The 19,867-nt window shown below is 51.1% G+C and overlaps 5 protein-coding genes across 5 annotated transcripts; 3 read left to right on the top strand and 2 right to left on the bottom strand.

The window, feature by feature from the left end:
- Positions 1-4,042: 4,042 nt before the first annotated feature.
- On the bottom strand, positions 4,043-5,653 carry CDV56_109193 (uncharacterized protein; the record flags this gene model as incomplete). The annotated part of the gene is made up of 1 exon (XM_026762812.1): positions 4,043-5,653. The coding sequence occupies one exon, from the start codon at positions 5,651-5,653 to the stop codon at positions 4,043-4,045; it is 1,611 nt and encodes a 536-aa protein (XP_026617694.1).
- Positions 5,654-6,529: 876 nt separating this feature from the next.
- CDV56_109220 (glycoside hydrolase family 130 protein) lies at positions 6,530-7,558 on the top strand (the record flags this gene model as incomplete). Its single annotated transcript, XM_026762839.1, has 1 exon — positions 6,530-7,558. One exon carries the CDS (start codon positions 6,530-6,532, stop codon positions 7,556-7,558), a length of 1,029 nt encoding a protein of 342 aa, XP_026617695.1.
- An 86-nt stretch (positions 7,559-7,644) lies between these two features.
- On the bottom strand, positions 7,645-9,475 carry CDV56_109229 (uncharacterized protein; the record flags this gene model as incomplete). Its single annotated transcript, XM_026762848.1, has 3 exons — positions 7,645-8,544; positions 8,637-9,111; positions 9,372-9,475. 3 exons carry the CDS (start codon positions 9,473-9,475, stop codon positions 7,645-7,647), a joined length of 1,479 nt encoding a protein of 492 aa, XP_026617696.1.
- Positions 9,476-10,001: 526 nt separating this feature from the next.
- Positions 10,002-12,624, top strand: CDV56_109255 (beta-mannosidase; the record flags this gene model as incomplete). The annotated part of the gene is made up of 2 exons (XM_026762874.1): positions 10,002-11,870; positions 11,935-12,624. 2 exons carry the CDS (start codon positions 10,002-10,004, stop codon positions 12,622-12,624), a joined length of 2,559 nt encoding a protein of 852 aa, XP_026617697.1.
- Positions 12,625-13,565: 941 nt separating this feature from the next.
- CDV56_109292 (glycoside hydrolase family 130 protein) lies at positions 13,566-14,693 on the top strand (the record flags this gene model as incomplete). Its single annotated transcript, XM_026762911.1, has 1 exon — positions 13,566-14,693. One exon carries the CDS (start codon positions 13,566-13,568, stop codon positions 14,691-14,693), a length of 1,128 nt encoding a protein of 375 aa, XP_026617698.1.
- Positions 14,694-19,867: the final 5,174 nt, after the last annotated feature.

Genomic DNA, 19,867 nt, shown 5'->3' on the forward strand with positions numbered 1-19,867 from the left:
AGCCCAGAACTGTGAAGAAGGCGAGGTGGTTTGGACTGGTCCAGCAATCGACAGCTTCCGGTTTTTAGGCAGTTCCTGGAGGATCTGCTGTCGGACTTGATTCGCACAGTCTATGATCAGCGACTTCAGCTGTGTCCGACCAGGAAGTTTGATAGATGGGCGGCAGAATTGTAGGAGATCCCTGAACTCGTCTGATTCCACAGTACGAAACAGTATATTTGCGGAAAGGATAAACTTGATCAGCCGACTAGAGAACTGGGAATCAGTGAAAGCTGGAATTTCTGAAGTTTCAGACCTGAGGACGCGTGCCTATTAACGAAGGTATTAGTGTACGTGTAAAAGGGCTTTAAAAATAGGGTGATGTTACTGACCTTTTTGAAATGGCTATCTAATGTTGCCTGAACATCACTAGGCCGCTTTCCACGCTTCTGACAGCCAGGGCCTGTAAGATGCCGAATCATGTTAGAAGTACCCTAGTTGGTGATACCAGGATGGTTTTGTGCAGTACTACAATACTTGCAAATCACCTTAGGGACGCCTTGATATACCTCAGCACCTTCATGGAAGTTGTCCCATGTCCTCTCCGTCGAGCGTCGCTGGCTGTTATTCCACTTAGGGACTGAAAATCTCTGAGGGTTGCTTTGATTCTCAATTGCTTGAACAAAGGGCGTGTTTCTCAACCATTGCTCAAAGATGTCTGATGTTTCCTTTGTCCAGATGACATAATGGCGGTTTGACGATAGCTGAAGCTGAGGAGGGGGTTCATCTGCACGACCGCTAAGAACCAGGCCCTTAAGAGTATTGGCTTTCAAAGAGTTGGACCAAGATAGATTAAAGGATGTCTAAGAGCTAAGGATGCTCTCATTATCACGGTTAAGTGATGAAGGAGGAAGAAACGGAGTTGATTCCTGGTCCATGTTAGATGATGCCTTGAGATGAAGCCATGAAGGTGATGTTTCAGGGAAGAACTCGCGATCGCGTTGAGCCTTACAACTGACACGTGCCCTTTGCTCCGTACTCCATGGAGTCATTGACTCTGAGTGCTTATCCGGGTCGTATAACCCGTTTGTTGATCCAACCCGGTCGAAGACATCGATAACAATGATCCCTGGAATTCATAAATAAATTATGTTATTTCCCATATCAGCATATTGTAAAAGGTAGACACTTTACCTGATGCAAATTATAGCCCAGTATCCTTCGTTCAAAGTGTCAAATTTCATGTTTCGATTTGCAATACACAAATGCTTTAGGTGGCCTGGATATATATACAGTGCAACCACCCCATTATTTTCTACAGCGTCGTAGTTTTTGTCATTCGAGCTACAGAAGGCGAGAAAGAGTCATGGTAACCATTTTGAAAAGAGCAAGACTGTGATACATCTATAGACAATACATACTCGTGTAATCAAGGCTAAATAATTCAATGTTGGTGTGTTTCTTGCGACTTCATCATCCATTGGTTCCATCCTATATCTCAAGTGCTGCAATCTACGGACAAAAGCCGGTGAAGGCGGTGAATACGGGTTTGTTGTGATTGGATGCTCAAAATTACAGAGTGTATCAAGCTATACACGGAAAGGGAAAACTTGCTGTTCTGAGTTAGTCAGTCAGGTGACCTTGATCCATTGAGTCATCAGGGTCATGACCCGATCCGACCCGCGGCCACCCTAGACGTGAGCTGCCCTCAACCCTTTTGGTGCTAGCTCCATTCTTAGATAGTTCCAAAAGAGCTACTGCTCAATAGTGATATCGGGCGAATGAAAATTCATCCGGGAATTGCGGAGAAATGCCCATCAACAGGTAGTTATATTCTTTTCGGTTGATCGCAAGTGGAGCCAAGAGTAAGAACATCAATTTAAGGGTATGCCTCATCTGACCAAAGCAGAAATATGCAGTTAAACAGACTAGCCCCGTCCAAACTAGTTCTTCGAAAGAAACGCCCTCTTTGAGCGTTCAACTTTAGTTGCGAGATGAGCCCAAACCATTCTGAGAGATCGGGGGACGACTGGCAGCTATTACGACCCACTTGGTTAGGTCCACAAGTGATCGACCACCCAATCATTGTTTAACATTTACGACAGGGTTCACTCTTCGTCTCCTGGTGATCGAAATATCGTCTTGCTACCCTCGCAGTTTTATGAGAGAAATATTTTTTAATGAAGAAACCTCCAACATACGGAATATCTAAATCGGCAACTTTACCATTATGTACTCGCGCGAACAAAGGCAGTCCGGGTAGGTAACTGGTAATTTCTTCAATGGCTGTTCTCTCTCTGCGGCATGTCGTACAGCAGATCCACTTAGCGCTCGTAAGACAGTGGTCCTGGAAATTTGTCGAATTCTATCTAACTTAGTAAGGAAAGTCCCCCGAGCTATATTCTTCACTATGCGAGGTCTGACCAACAGAGCTTCCTCTGTGGGCTACTGTCACGTGGCTGCACAGCCAAGTTTCAAACTTTCAATACCCCCATGTCCCGCCTGGCCATTGAAAATGGCACGAAAGAGGGAAGACGAGAGAGACCCATGAGCTTGAAACTGTACGGTGTCTTGCTGGAATAAAACCTTCTCAACTTGTAAGTCATTCCCGTAATCTTTCAAGTAGGTCGACTAATTTTCGAGTTTCGTATGCGCCAGGGGACTATCACCAGCATCGTCTCCAGTAGATTCGGTCATAGAGGATAGTGCTACAAGCACAGGCGAAAAGCTGTTTGCGCTAAAATCGCGTTCCCGTTGTAACGCAACGAGCACGGTGATATTATATTCTGATGCTCCATTTGTATTCTCTATGACAAAGGCGTAAGCCAGCAAGCGTAGAGGCTCTAATGTTTGAAGGCTCTTATGGACAGTTACAACCTCGAGTCACTCTCCAGTCAGTTCATGTAAGGATTCTGAGCAATCTCCAAGTGAGATGTTAGTCTGATGACTCTAGAAGACTGGAACTGATCAGAGAAGGGCTAGGATAAACTTGAGAGGTTGAACCGAGTGCTGAAATCCTGGCCATTTATCGTGCCAATATGAATGACCAGAAGGATTTGAGCAATTTCGATCGTAACCCATCCCTGAGATTTTTGTTGCACTAGTGTTAATTCCAGTCTGATATTCAACTTACTGCTCAACATATATCAAAACTGAAGGATTCCTAGGTAGTCTTATAGTCATGACGATAAATGAGCAGATGGCTACTTAAATTATGCTGTTTATATTGAATGTAAAATGCAGCAGTCGCATCGACTACTTAATTATTAGCCATTTATATTCTCGGAGCAAGCTATAACTGCTCAATCCGCCACGTATACCAGTGTCTCCTCCGTATTGCAGCTTCCGCTCACTCCGGCCTTATTACGACTAGAAGCTACGATCGATCGACTTTAGCCAATGTCTCAGAACCACTCCAAGAAGATGCGCACCCTGCGCCTGAGAAAAACAATTTTTAACAAAATCGAATATTTTTGCAAGAAGTGTGACGCTCGGTGCTTTTTGGTACTCCAGACAAAAGGAAACGGAAAGACATACGTACTCAATACAACGGGATGGCATCCTTCCCCAGAGCAGCTGGTGTGTTCTGACTCAGTCACCTTTGAAATTCCGGAAGGGTTCTGACTCCGCCTAGGATTCGTATTTCCCTACGCCTGCCCGAAAATTCATAGATGATTCCTCAGGCGAATCTTCTCACCTCTGAAGAAGTTGTGATGAAGTAAGTCACGTGACACGGGATCGCGGTCAGATCGCATTGACAGCATCCCCGCACTTCTGAGAGAGAAGTCAGAGAACACAAGGAACATAGCATTCAAGTATATCGTTGTGAATATATTGCATTAGTCCCTGGCTAGGCTAGCACGTAGCCTGTACGCGACCTCACTGCTGCTCGATCTCCGGATCCTCCGCATTCCTTCCATCCTTACACAAGAGATATGCGATCTTCTAATTTTGCTGTTGAATCTGCTTGTTTTAATGCCATATTGGGTGAAAGTCTGGATATGATGGTGATTTGGAGGTTGCAAGGTTTCGGGGGCTGAGGCGTGTCTCGCTCGGTGTCCGATTACGTTAAACCTACTTCCCCTTCATTCACTTTAGCCACCTCTTCATCGACAGTTTCCTTCTTCAGGAAGGACGCTTTGCGTGGATTACGGGCCTTGAAGATTTCATTCAGTTCTTCTAGAGTATGGCCCTTGGTCTCAACCATGATGAAATAATAGTATACCGCCTCGGCGAAACAGACAGCTAGGTAGACAAAGTACGTCTTCCAACTGATGCGCTTCAGAGCGACTGGCAGAGCAAACTGGTTGATCAACCCGGCAGCATTGCCGGCCATATTCTGCAAGGCCATCCCCTTGGCACGCTGCTCGTAGGCCAACACCTCGACGGGATACAGTGCCTGCAGCGGGGTATAGGCGGCGGAGAAGACGATACCGATCAAGAAGATGAACGCGATACTTACGTTCGCCGCGGTAACGCTGCCGTGGATCTGATACGCGCCCGTACCCCCGAGCATGCCGCCCCAGAGCAGAGTGAGAGCGAGGCAGCACGAGATGAGCATCTTGCGTCGACCGAAGCGGTCCATCTGGCTGGCACCAATGCAGGCGGCCGCGCCGGATGCGAGCGTGATGCCTAGGTTGATGTCCAGGATGGTGGCGGAGTTCGTGATGCCGGAGGTGGTGAGCATGGCGGGGAGGAAGTACGAGACGCCAGACTGGCCCGTCAGCTGGCTGAAGGCAGAGACGGCGACAGCGCAGAGGATGGCACGATACATGGCGGCGCGCGAGCTGAAGAGCGCGCGGTAGTCCCACCAGCGCTTGTCGGCGCCGTCGAGCTCGAGCTCCTCAGCGAACTCGCGGAGCTCGAGCTGCACGTAGAGCGAGTCCGGGTTGTCGTTGCCGTGGTACTTGACCAGCGACGCGAGGCACTTGTCAACCTGGCCGTGGGCATACTGCCAGCGAGGCGATTCGGGGAAGAGCATGCACCCCGCGAGCAGCACGCAGGGGAAAAACATTTGGAGCCAGGTGGGGATGAGCCATGCGGCATTAGATGTGTAGTGGACGCAGCCGCGCAGGACAACAGCAGCCAGAATGGCACCGAGGTAGTAGCAGCAGTTATACAGACCGGTAATCACACCTCGGTAGGCCGGATGGGCGATTTCGACCACGTACGATGGGCAAGCGACGTTGGCGATGCATGCGCCAAAGCCCAGGAAGAACCGGCCGGCGAGGAATTGCGGGAGACGATGGGACACACCCTCAATGATGGTACCGAGGATGAGGAGACTGCAGCCAATGGCAATGCCCACGCGGCGGCCCCAGGTATCAGTCAGGGGGCCGATGAAGGGCAGCGCGCACACGGAGCCGATGGAGTACATGCTCATGATGATGCCCGTCTGCACTCCGAGAATGGAGGCGTCGAACTGTGACTGGAAGGATGGCATGGCAAGCAAGTTACCCATGAGGGAGCCGTCGTAGCCGCCCATAGTCGACCCGAGGAACATGAGACTGCAGATGGCATAGAGTTGAATCATCCGCTTGCTGAGCTTCGAGATGGGCTCTAGACGGGTGCAGACCGCAAGGGCCGCGACTCCACGCATATTGTGCAAGACATTGACCGTCTCCTCGACATGGTGGGCATCAGCGCCGAATGCTTTTTCATCGACTTGAGACATGGCGCGATAGACAGAGAATATAGGAACAAGACGGGGCAAAGACTGATGAATTATTGCAGGTGCACCTCTGTAGGCAATTCTTTTTCGTACAGACGGATCAATGAATCTTATAGTTTTGTTTTTTTTTTTTTTTTTGACAGTCTATACACCTACTAGGTAAAGGATTTCCGCTGCCTATGGCGGGGGAACTAACTATACCAACTAACTCTGGGGAACCGTCCATCTAATAGAACCATGTGGATTATGGCCAGTGGCGGCGAAAGGCCAGGTCTTTTTTCCCCCGGATTTCGACTTCTATCCAGGCGCACGGACGAAGTACTAAAAAATCTTCTTGTATCCGAAAACAAAACAAAAAAAAGAAAAAGAAAAAAAAAAAAAAAAGCCGAAGTTTTTTCCGAAGAATTTCCCCCGGTGAATGAATGGGCTCTAATTTGCCTGCCAATCCGCCTATGCTGGGGAATTGGGCCGGCGAAGCATTCCCCTGAATGCTCATATTGTTGACACAAACTTCAGCTAGCTGTGACGGTTACTGGCTTACATCATGCGAGACCGGTAGCAGGTGAGTCGGCGAAGAAGCTCTCTTAAGGTTATCAGACTCCAACTCTCTCCCATGGATTAGTTACAGAAACTCCGGGTCGCAAAATTCGTCGGAGTGGCGGCTGTTGGAGACAGATTTCCAAAGTTTGGGCTCGCCGAGGTTTCCTCCGCCGTGCAGGGAGGGTGAGCTGTGGAGGTTCGCTCTCACCGACACAACACACAATAGATAGTAAGTACATGTACTCAGAAGCCGATTCGAAGTAATATTAAAGCGCTACGGAAGACATCTCGCACTTTTTATTGTAGAAAGCAAAATTTCTGCTTTTGTTGCCGCCAATCATGCCCCCCTCCTCAGCCTACTCCTCGACACCACCCGTGATCACTCCCGCCTCGCGGGAGGGCGATGCCAACTACACGCCTCCATCATTTCCAATCGGGCCTTTTACCAAGTACGCAGGCAATCCTGTGCTCGTTCCCAATGCCCAGCACGAGTTTGAATCAGCCTACATCTACAATGCCGCTGCGCTGGTGCTCGACGACACCGTCTTCCTACTGTACCGCGCCCAGAACGCGGCCAAAGTGTCGACAATCGGCCTGGCCTGGTCGACGGATGGGTACAACTTCACTCGACTGGACCGTCCCGTGCTAGAGCCCAGCGAGCCTTGGGAAGCCGGGGGCGGCGTGGAGGATCCCCGCGTAGTCCGCATCGACGGGGTCTTCTACATGACATACACGGCGTGGGACCTGCACAAACCGCGCCTGTGCCTCGCAACGTCGACTGATTTGGTGCATTGGGAGAAACAAGGGGGGCCGCTGTTCCCAGACTTTGTTGATGTCGAGTGCACGCCTGAGGGAAGGACACAGATCAGGAAAGGCCATACCAAGTCGGGGGCTGTCTTCCCCGAACGGAATGCCGATGGTCTCTATATGATGATCTTTGGAGATGCCTTCCTCTGTGTGGCCGAGAGCGATGACCTGATACACTGGCGGGCGAGGCCGTTCAATGAACATTTTGCAACTGGGGTTCATCCCTGGGAGAACCGTCTGCTCGAGCCCGGGCCGACCCCGATCAAAACTAGGGATGGCCGGTGGATTCTCGTCTACAATGTTGCCACAACAGGGGCTCCAGGGTATAGGAACAACCAGTATTCGATTAGCCAGATGCTCGTCGACCATAATCGCCTGCGCGAAGGCCCGCTGGCCCGGCTCGACCGGCCATCGCTGGTCGTGTCGGCGGAGAATGAGCGTAGCGGGCAGGTGAATGAGGTGGTCTTTTGCGAGGGCATGGTGCAGTTCCAGGGCCGTTGGTTCATGTACTATGGTCAGGGTGACAGCGAGCTCGGAGTCGCGACGGCTGATGTCCGGTAATGAAATAGACAGACAGACAGAAGATGCAACTTAGCATTTATAGGATCTTAATAAACCAGCTTAGGAGTATGCAGAATAGACCATAATCACCATCCGTTCATATTTAGGGATGTATTAGCATTAGCGTTAGTACCATGAGTTGTAGAAGAAGAAGAAGAGGGAGAAGATGCAGCAATAGCCGTGAGTTCCGGCACAGTAAACTCAAGATGCAAGCTCCGGAGATCGCGAAAGGTCCAGAAAACGGAGTATCCATCAGTCTGGTCGATGGTCCAGGGTCCCGGTCCGATCTCCTCGCGCACCAGGCGAGCCAGGTCAGGGAACCGGTTCTGCGCATCGTCCCAGAGGTTCAACAGGCCCCGGATGTTCTCAAACTGCGTTCGGTGCCAGAGACGCAGCAGGGCCCGCGCTGTTGCGGCCTGAATATCCAACAGCAACGCCCAGTGCGTCGGCATTTCAGGCGGGCAGATCAGCACGGAGCGGGCCAGAGCGCATATGTAGTGAAGCACGCCCGGCACGGGACGTAGGGCGAGTAAGGTGCCGAGTGTGTCTTGCCAGTCGATTATTGTAGTGTAAAGGGATAAAAGCACCAGGTTGTGCAGAGAGTGGATGACGACCGCTTCAGGTCTAGCCGGCATCTCGTCGCGCAAATCCAGCAACGTCGACGGTAACTGGACAGCCCAAAGTAAACACTCATATTCCAGCCTGGACCATGCCAGCCTGGACTCCGGTCCGATGCCGTCGCGTTCCGCCACACTGCGCAGCCTATTGTAGCTCAATGCCAGGTTGGAGATGCGGATGTAATGGTGCCCAAACGTTGAGTGGTCCAGTGACTGCAAGAAGTCCTGCAGGCAGTCCTCTGGAAGACTCAGTGGTGCAGGCGAACGGCCCACCAGACGCAGCCAGGTGTTTGTGAGGACGGTGCCGGCGAGGATGGGCAAGGGAAGTACTTCGCCAGCGAGACTAGCTGTCTGAACGGCGTGGAAGAGCTGTTGTCCGTTAGCTCCTGCATGGGATAGATGAGATCAGATGGGGGACTTGCTCGCTGAATGAGGCTGTCATCCAAAGGCATCCGCAGCACCAGAAGCAGGATGCCTGCGATCACTGGGAGCGACAACTCTCCCTGCGCAACCATTCCAAGCAGTTGATCTGCGGCCGGTTGAGGGTGCTGCTTTTGATTGTGATGCAACCAAAGGCTGGCAGCCAGCTCGACGCAGTGCTTCAGAATCGGATCCCAGTCCCCATTGCTCTCCACAATCATCTCGGGAGGCAGAAACGGCGTAAGTGGATAGACATGTCTCCAGTACTTCTCCGCCGTAGATTCCGGCCTATCTGGGACATCATCTTTCAGGATGATCTTGTCTCCCGAACTACCTGTTCCTCCGGCGCGAGTCAACTGACAATCGCCATCCTTCACGAGAGTGACGACTCTGTAGGACTGTGGCCATCGCCACCGGGGACTGCCAGTAGCAGCAGTGGCGGCGGCGGCGGCTGCTGAGAGATGTGATGCAATGCGCTGAGAGGTCCTGCGGCGCTTCAGGCTTGGCTGACGCAGGCTGAATTGGCAGATGAGGTCGAGATGCTCGCAATCAACGCATCGGACAGCACACGCATAAGGCAAGACGCATTTTTTCTTGCGGTGCCTACAGTAGTCGCACGATTTGAACATGGGTGGGGGGAACTAGGACCTAGATACAGTACCGAGGTATGTTTGGAGAGATTGGAAGATGATCAATTGGATACAGATAACAAACATCGGGGCACCAAGTCAAAAAGAGGAAGAAGAGGAATATTCAGGCTACGTCGCACTACTTACTACAGAGGCGACTGGAGAACCTGGGCGGAGTTTACATCGGAATTCCCCACATCGTCACACGGGAACCTTGCCAGGATCCCGACATTGCTCCGACGGCACCACATTATGTACACCTATGTGGTGGATAGCTCATCTGATCAGTTTCCAAGCAAGGGTTCAGTTCTTGTTTCAATTCGATGAATTGGTCTCTCCATCCCAACCAGGGATGTTGTCTGCATGTACTGTACTACTATACTACTATACTGTGAACTAACCAGTTCAAATAGCTGTTCTGGACAATTGTTGGGTACTGTACCCTGTATTAAGCTCAGCTGCTTTGTGTGATAGTGCTAATCCTGATATGGAAGGTCCATATCGTCCTGACGATTACCGACTCCATCAGTGGTGGAAACTCTCCATAGTATGGATCTATGTATCCCCCGCACAATATCTATCCCCACTTGTCGTCGGAGAAATCATCGGGTTTTGGATCTTAAATTGAAATATCCCACCCAGTGTACAGCTTCTGGGACACATAGTAAGTATAGAAAAGAAGAGCGTCCTCAGCTGTGCGACCCTCCCTCCCATCATGGCTTTGCAGAGTTCCTCGGAGAGTTGCTTTATTGTGCATTGTTTCCTCCTCCCTCGACCATGTCATTATCAACGGCCGCGACCCTCTCCGGCTGGAGATGGCGCCAGTACGGAAAAGACGAAGAATGGCAAAAATGTGCTCACAACAACCCCACAACAGAGATCTTCACTGACCTTCTGGACGCGAAGAGGATCTCGGATCCTTTCCTCGACCAGAATGAACGCCTGGTCCAGTGGGTGGGAGAGACCGACTGGGAGTATGCCTGCGACTTCCAGTACAAGCTCGATGAGCACCACTCCCGGCAGGATCTTGTTTTTGAGGGTCTCGATACCGTCGCGTCCGTCCATCTGAACGACGAGCACGAGATTCTCCAGTCGACCAACATGTTCCACCGGCACCGTGTGGACGTGACGGGCCAGCTGCGCGAGGGTACCAATACCCTCCGCATCGTCTTCCGCAATGTTCTGCAGTATGGCCGAGCCCTCGAGGCAAAGCACGGTCGCTATCGTGCCTTCAACGGCGACAGCTCCCGACTGCACGTCCGCAAAGCTCAGTATCATTATGGCTGGGACTGGGGCCCCCTGCTGCTCACCTGCGGCCCGTATCGCGAAATCAGGCTGGAGAGCTACGCCTCCATCACCAGTGATGTCTTTGTCACCGCCAAGGTTTCGGAAGATCTCAGCAAGGCGACCTTGGAGGTCTCACTGGAAGCAATTCTGGACCAGGACGTCTGCGTTAATATCAAGGTCACCTCTCCCAGTGAGAAGGTTTTTCACGCACACACGGCGCTTGCTGCGACGGAAGCCCGCGGCTTGATATCGCTGGATATTCCGAAGCCTGAGCTCTGGTACCCCGTTGGCCATGGGCCACAGGTATTCTATCTCGTGGATGTCGACATCTACGGTCGTCAGAATGCCTCTCTGCATTCTATCAAGAAGCAGGTGGGCGTGCGACGCCTCCGCCTGGTGCAACAGCCCTTGGTCAACGAGCCTGGCACCAGCTTTTTCTTTGAAGTCAACAACCAGCCGATCTACATCTCTGGGAGCAACTGGATCCCAGATCACTCCTTCCTAACCGCCCTGACGCCCAAGGACTATGCATCCGCCGTCGAGACCTGTCTGGAGGGAAACCAAAACATGCTTCGTATCTGGGGCGGAGGCGTCTACGAACATGACGCGTTGTACGAGGAGTGTGACCGGCGCGGCGTGCTAGTCTGGCAGGATTTTATGTTCGCGTGCGGCCAGTATCCTTGCTACCCGGAATTTGCAGCAAGCGTGCAGCGGGAAGCCGTGGACCAGGTGAAGCGGTTAAGACAGTATTGTTCCATCGTTCTGTACGCCGGCAACAACGAGGACTACGCTGTCGCCGAGATGCTCAAGCTGGACTGGAACCCAGATGACCACTCCGGCGACTGGACAAACACCAATTTCCCGGCCCGGACCCTCTATGAAACGCATCTGCCCGCCATTGTCGCCGACCACGCACCCGGGATTCCCTACCACCCGAGCTCCCCCTGGGGGGGCAAGAGCACCGAGGATCGCACAGTGGGCGACATCCATCAGTGGAACGTGTGGCACGGCTCTCAGGCAAAGTATCAGTGTTGGGATAAGCTCGTCGGACGTTTTGTCTCTGAGTTTGGCATGCTCGGTTTCCCCGCGGCCAAGTCCGTCTGTCGCTTTGTCACCGATCCCAAGCAGAGGTATCCCCAGAGTGCGGTCCTGGATCTTCATAACAAAGCCGACGGGGCTGAACGCCGGTTGGCGCTCTATGTCATGGAAAATCTAAGGGTGGCCTCCATGGACCTGGATAGCTGGATCTACGCCACGCAACTAGTCCAGGCTGAATGTCTTGGTTTTGCTGTTCGCAGCTGCCGACGTCAGTGGAAGGGTCCTGGTCGTGAATACTGCGGTGGACACTTGGTCTGGCAGGTATGATGCACCCACTGTTTCGGCCCTATTCACTTGTTTCCAGTTTTGCTGACTTGCTGAGTAGATTAATGACTGCTGGCCCGTCTCCAGCTGGGCACTGGTCGACTTCTACGGTGAACGGAAACTCGCCTACTACGCGATGAAGCGCGACAGCGCAGCACTGTCTCTCGGGATCAGCCGCTCGACTCCCGAACTGAAGAAACTCAAGTCGCCACCCTCGGTAGAATTGGGACCCCCTCACGACCTTGCACCCAAGAAATACATCTTCGATGTCTGGGCTGTAAACTTGACCATGCAAGACGTTCACGTCGCCATTGAGGTGCGGCTATACGACATCGCAACCGGATCCCTGCGTGAAAAGGAATCTCTTGGATCTCAGACTCTCGCATCTAATCGCACGACCGAGCTGCTCGAAGATCTGAGCGTGGATCAGACGACGGTAATCCATGCATTAATGCTGGATGACAAGGATGGCCGTGTCATTGCTCGTGCGTCAGACTGGCCGCAGCCGCTGAAGCATGTCAATCTGCCGACTTCGCCTAATGTGACTGTTTCCGTGCTTGATGGTAAGGTCGAGATCCGGGCGGATGCGCCAGTCAAGGGCGTTGAAGTCTATATGGCTAGTGATAAGCGCAATGTCTCGTGGGATGATAATGGCGTGGATGTGTTTCCGGATGATGTGTATACCATTCATGCGAAGGGGCTCGTCAAGGGTGATGATGTGCGTATTAGATATTATGGTGCCGCGTTCTGAGGCTCAGGGATCGTTTCGAGGTCCGCTGTTGAGTTTGCTTACATAACTATCCGGTAACCTTGAGCAAATATAGAAATAGACTTGATTGAGTTTTCTGCTTTAGATGTAGGGATTGAGTTGTGTGTTTTGAGAAATTTACAGGTCTCCGAGATACTGGAATGACATGTCGATAGGGAGAGTTGCTGTAAAGCGTCAGGAATAATTATGACAAAGATCGCCATGGCTAGATCATGATATATACAAAAGAAATTGAGCACTGAACACATGACTCCGAATACAAACCTACATTACACATAAGACTTTGCAAGTTGATCATTTCGTAACCGGAAGTGTAATATTTATCTCCCTGCTGTAAGGTCATTCGGAGAAATGGGCGGGAAAAATAGCGGAAACTGAGCATTGACACGGTGAAGACTACCTAAAGCAGCGCCAATGAAGGAATGCCCAGAACGGGGAAATGTGGCGGGATTTGTCGCAAACCTAAATCTAAGGTTGTTTTTTTTTTTTTTTTTTTTCCGACGTTTTATCCGACCGAAAGCTTGCGCTGATATCGGATCAGTCAGATCAGGCAGGTCTTTGCAACCCCGTGGATCATTCCCCCACAGTGACGCGACAGGCAAGACTGCTACGGATTTGAACAAGCAATGATCAGCAGCGAGATGGGCAAATCGTGCGGAAAGCTTCATTTTCCCCTCATCAGCTAATTCTCCGTCTGGCACATCCAGGAAAGACTTTGTACAAATTCTTCCTGAGAAGGAAGAAACGAAGGTTGCAACAGGCTGATCACAGTAGTAAATTGCAGCTAACAAAGGGCAATCCACCGTCGCAATTATTTAAGAAGCAGCTGTTTCGCCATGGAATTGCCTAGCAGAGAAAACAAAAGGCCCAACCGGAGCACAATTCTTCGAGAGTGAGAAGAACTTTTCATAACATTTCCCCCCATGATGAAACTCTCAGCTCAGGCTCTCTTATTCTTGTGCCTTTCTGCTGTCAATACCCGAGCAGCTCCCTCGTCGCCGCAGGATAATAATCAGACATCATACGGATCAGATACGCCTCCCAAGATCACAGCACAGACGCGTGAGAACGAAGCCAACTACACTGCTCCCTACTTCCCTCTGCTTGGATTCACCCAATATGAGCACAATCCGATCCTTTCGCCCAACCCCGCTAACGCCTGGGAGTCCGCCTACCTGTACAACCCCAGCGCCATTGTCCTAGACGACAAGGTCTTCCTTCTCTATCGCGCACAGGACGAGGAGAAAACGTCCAGCATCGGGCTCGCCTGGTCTGAGGACGGCTACAACTTCACCCGGTATAACAAACCGGTCGTCTCAGCCACGGAATGGTACGAACACATCGGTGGCTGCGAGGACCCTCGTGTCGTTCGCGTCAACGGTACATTCTACCTCACGTATACGGGGTATGACAACGTCACCGCGCGGCTGTGTCTCGCTACTTCAACCGATCTGGTGAACTGGAAGAAGTACGGACCAATACTTCCCGACTACGAGAGTGTGGTTTACGACTGGAGAGACCCCAAGGCTTATTTTGGCCTCAATAAGAAGGGCTGGACCAAGAGCGGAGCCATCATCCCTGAGCGTCAGCCAGATGGGTACTACTACATGCAGTTCGGAGATACTTATCTTTATACAGCCAACTCGACAGATCTGATTCACTGGAACGTGTCTGGAGATGGAGTGCCGTTTGCCCCGCCCCTGAATGTTTGGGAGCAGGGACTGATGGAGTCGGGCCCTCCGCCAGTCAAGACCCGGGATGGGAAATGGTTGAAGGTTTACAACGGCATGGCAACGGGCTTAGGCGGATACACAGCCACTCAATATAGTACTGGACAGTTGCTCATTGATCCGGCCAATGCTCCGCTGGGGCCTCCACTGGCTCGTATCGAAACGCCGATTTTGCAGCCAACCACGGCAACGGAAATTCAAGGGCAGGTCGACAACGTGGTATTTAGTGAGGGCCTGGTTCAGTTCAAGGGGAAATGGCTGCTTTACTTTGGAGCAGGTGATGCTTTTCTTTCTGTTGCGCATGCTCCTGTTCAGCAATAGCCGGAGCCGCGAAGCGCAATCGATCCATCCAAGTATATAGTAATCATGTCCTGTTGATAAGAACTAGTTAAATGACGCATGATTCTCCGACGAATTCTTCTATGTTGCAATTTAAAGATGTCCAAGAATTTACTCTATGCCGACGAAATCAATTGTTCGGACTGAAGGACGATATTGCGTTCCACTGTATACGAGGCTACAGTTCAGTGGGGAGTAGAATAATACTGTGAACCTAAGGCTATGATAATACTCAGATTCTGATCACTCAGTAATTGGGCATTACTCATCTATAATAGTCTGAATAGTTAATCAATATGCATGATTAGTTACTATCTTTATTATTATTATTATTATTAATTTCATTCACGCGTCTGTCAGCCCTATCAGCCGAGTGGCGGCAGGTCCCTGCTAGCGGCTGGGTACGCCGCTACTATCTTACATACACTAGATCCACAGCGAGCACGAATTCGTCCCTAATACCCCCGTAGATGCGCCCAGCATAACACCCATTGCTCCTATCTTCGCGTCTAGATGATCTAACCACGCTGAGAGGTGTCTAGCCTAGTGTTCTCCCTCGTCAAATAAGCCCTGCAAGCGAGCCGTGGCGGTACACAGGTTAGGGGTCGCCACCCGTATTACTAACCTGGAATGTGTCTGGTAAGCCCTGGAACTGGCCTAGGAGCCTCGTAGCGATCATGAAGCGGGCGGCTCGCCGCACTGACTCAGGCTTGCGAAGCAGGCGAGCGTAGTTAGTCTCCCGTGAGTGCTGCCAGCAACCAGCACAAGTCCCACAGTCCCAAAAACACCAATCATCGCAGCAGGGACGACGCCTAGGCCCGAGGTCGACGACTGTGTGACAGAGCTGGACCCAATACTAGAACTACTTCCAGTGTCTGCCAGCGTAGCTTGTACCGCATACGTGGGGGTTCCCGAAGCCAGAAGAAACTGTACTGTCACGAGCTTCGACGGCGCAGGGCCGGGATAGACCTCGTCCGAGGGATCAAAGCATATTTCGGCGCAGAAACTTGGTGGCCTGGCTGTACCCGGCCCGGACCTTGACCAGGCTCTCCCCTAATCTCAAATCGAGTGAACAAACACCTAAAAGATCTATCTACTGTTATTCTAACAGGAGCAAGAGCAGTTCTCCCAGTGTTCCGCACCACCCCAATACCTATTCTACACCGTGAATCTGGCTTCTACCCCCCAGAAATCGAGTTGGATTAGATCGTCCTTACAGCGTCTACGCGTCTCTCCCGATTAGATCCGGATCACCCTCTTCAGAAACGGGCCAAAGCTATTATACGGAAAGGCCATCCAACCAGCCGATTCGCACGCCGGGTACTAATGTTACCCCACTCAGAACAGGTTAACCCACTGATCCACCCACCCTGGCTTAAGCATGAACCGAGGGAAGCAGCCTTAGCGCGGGTTGGGGCCCTAGAAGGCCTTACAAAAGAGCAAGCCGCAGACAACTTCCGAACACTCCTCCAATCTATCCCTGAAAACGACATCGTCATCTACTCTGATGGATCTAAACAAGATAATGGACAAGCAGGCGCAGGGTTTGTGGGATTCATAGCTGGCTGCCAGGTCTTATGCAGCTCATTCCCCCTGGGTCCTAATAAAGAGGTCTTCGACGCAGAAGCGATAGCAGCTCTCTTAGGACTAAAAGCCGCTATAAAGCACCTAGGCTCCCATGCAGCATCTAACATATGGATATGTCTGGACAACCTGGAAGTAGCAATCCAGCTTCTATCCTCAACTACCGGCTCGTCACAGGAAGTCTTCGAGGACTTCCGCACACTCGCTGCCACCTGGATATCCCGCCAAACACGCCCATTAACTGAGAATGGCCCAATCCGGATCCGCTGGGTCCCTGGACATGCGAGCATTCCTGGCAATGAAGCAGCAGACCAGGCCGCTAAAGAAGGCGCGAACCAAACCCTGTCTTCCCTTTACTTATGGTCATATGCAGCCCTTAAGCGACACACTAAATCATCAGCAGCTGCCCAGGCTCAGACCTACTGGAAGAAAGTCGCACCGCAGGCCTATCAAGACCTCGAGATTACCACTTTCCTAACCCGCCCAGAAGAGCTCAAACTTCCCCGCCCTATATTAGGGCGGATCCTAGCTGCGCGCTCCAAGCATGGTGACTTCGCAGAGTACCATGAACGGTTTCACCATCAAGATGCACACCTATTTTGTCGATGCGGCACGAGGAAGTCACCAATACATTTCTTCTTCTGCCGGATTGCAAAAAGAAAGATTGCCCGGCCCCCTGGACCTCCTGGACCCCCGTCTGAGATCATCCCCTTCCTTCTAGGCACTCCAAGAGGCGCTATTAAACTGGCTGCTTGGTTCTCAGAGTCTCGATTCTTTGAGGATATCTGTCCTCGATGCCCTCCTCTTAGCACCTAAGCTAAGTATCACTAACAACTTTATTACATTTCTTTTGTCTTTTCTTTATTTCCCTTTTCTTTCATCTTAAGTTCTATCAGTGTTGAACAGGTTGGAGTCGGTCATGGGGAGTAGGTGGACCACTGCAGCTGGCAGCAACGCTAAGCCTCCATACGATATAGGCCATCCATCTGACCATGGCAGCTATGTAAAAGCGCCAAAGAGTCACTTCTTGTAACTAGTTCTTGACACCCAGGGCTTACCCCCTGGCGGCCTTTGTCCCACTAGGGAATGGGTAGGCAGTGATTAATCACGGCCTACGGCCGTTAAATAATGACACACACACACACACAAGGGTGGGCTATAAGATATATATAAAACATAAAGCCTTATCCTTCATTGGGGCGCTATTGATTGTGGGAACAGACCAGGTCCAGCCTCAAAGGTCTATGATACTGTGACCTGATCACTGGATGAGACACAATATGCATACCCGAGCCAGAGGTTATCACAGGCTGCATCCACCTCGGTATTCCATGATCGAAACTGATCCATGGTTATCCCATACGCCTCGTCAATTGCGTCGCAAGTATCTCCGCTTTCCACGGTATGCCATATATAACAATTGGCAGTTGTCCCGAGGGCGGTCTGTGTGGGAGCAGAAACATACGTCGAGGTGGATGAGGCAGTGCTACTGGTCGGAGACGCCGAAGACAACCCGTTATTTGAGGAGACGCAATATGCGTATCCAATCTGTAGATTGTCACAGGCGTCATCAATCGCAGGGTTCCATGTCCGTAGCTGGTCGAAGGTGATTCCATAGGCTTGGTCAATGACAAAACACGAGTCTCCACTCTGAACTGTGTACCAGGCATAGCAGTCTGCGGTAGTACCAGCTGGCTCAGCTGAGGAAACTTGCAAAAGTCTACTTAAGCCACACGATATACCTATCCTGGCAACTCAGTGATGTCCTACGTTGAAGCTTCGTAGCCATCTTGCTGCGTGGCAAGTCCGTAGCAGACCTGGTATTACCAATTGTTAGCAGTCCCGAAGTGTCTTAAAAAGCAGATTAACCCAATACAGTGACTCATCATTATCATTTGGTGCCTTCATGGGCACAGCCCATTTCAGATACAATAAGGCCCTAATCATACTGTGTCAACACTGCTTTAAATCCATGCCATAGATACTGACGCAGCATAATCGGCATCCATTATAACCATGTCCTTCCCGGATACCCTGAGTCCTCCGGTGGTTCCGCATTTCTTCCACCTCTTCGCAGATCCCAAAACCGCATTGCGTGTTGTTGATTTTTTCGCATCGGAGCAGGGATCCTGCACTCCGCAGGTGAATATAAATCTGCGCGAATGAGGACCACAACATGGATCTGGACGTGGCCAACCCAATTAGGGCCCAGCGCTACCTGCATTGCTCGATAAGTTTGGCCCACAAGTCTACCCCTGGCTTACAAGATATGCCCGCCTCCTCCCCTCTGGTTCCAGGAGAATGGCCCTTTGGTTCCCCCATGGGAGAGCGGCGCAGATGTGATCATCGTTGATGACCCGCAGCTGTTGTTCTTGATTCCCTTGATCAAGCGACAGACTCCGGATCGGCCAGTCATCTTTCGTAGTCACATGCAAATCAGAAGTGGTCTGACTGACACTCCTGGGACTCCCCAGGCTGAAGCTTGGGTTGTTGTGGGAGGCGATTAAGCAGGCCGATCTGTTCATTAGTCACCCCGTACGTGCATTTGTTCCAGAGGATGTCCCTCATCAAAAGCTGGGGTATCTTCCAGCATCAACAGATTGGCTGGATGGGTTGAACAAACCAATGACAGACTGGACTGCCAGTTACTATGGGCAGATCTTCAACTCCAAGTGTAGAGAACAATTTATGACAAACATTGTATTCCCAGATGGTCAGTAACCCTCGTGCCTTGTTCTCGCCTCTTCCCCGGACTAGGGACCACTGACATATTGCTTTACCTAGAGGAATATATCGTCAAAGTTGCCCGGTTTGACCCTTCCAAAGGAATTCAAGATTTCGTAATCTCGTACGGGGCATATACCAACATCTCGTGGATCCCCGTCCAGATTTAAGGCCTCCTAAATTGCTCATCTGTGGACACGGATCAGTGGATGACCCAGGCGGCTCATTAGTGTGGGATAACACCTTGTATTTCATCGGGCGGCATTTGAAGCATTTGCAGTCACTCATCTGCGTCATGCGCATTGACCCTAGTGACCAGATGCTTCATACGCTCCTGTCCAGAGCAAAGATTGCCCTCTAGCTCTCTACTCGTCAGGGATTCGAGGTCAAGGGCTCAGAGGCACTCCACATGTGCTAACCAGTAATTGCGACACGAGCTGGTGAGATTTCATTGCAGATCCAACACGGAAAAAATGGCTTCCTGGTCAACGTTGGTGATACTAATGCGGTGGTGGAGCTTGAAAATTTGACCAAATTTCAATGCCAGGGGCTATACCGGTGGTCAGTACAGCGGACGAAGATCCTACTTCTTCCTCGCCGTCCCAGGGTTATCAGTTGAAGTATGGATACGCATCAGATTCAAGTATCTATGCTTCAAAGCGTCACCTCATATGTATGTTCCCGTGATTGTGATACTTCAAGACTGCACCATGCTAGGTACAGTTTAGTTTTTAACCAACCTTTTATACGGATGGATCATCCATAGGCAACACCCTCTAAATTTTGGTAAAGCAAGAGCTTTGATTTCTTTGACTTCGACGAGTCTTCCTTGGCAGCCTCACAATGCA

The sequence above is a fragment of the Aspergillus thermomutatus genome (assembly GCF_002237265.1).
Source record: "Aspergillus thermomutatus strain HMR AF 39 chromosome Unknown NODE_19, whole genome shotgun sequence".
NCBI classification, from domain to species: Eukaryota; Fungi; Ascomycota; class Eurotiomycetes; order Eurotiales; family Aspergillaceae; genus Aspergillus; species Aspergillus thermomutatus.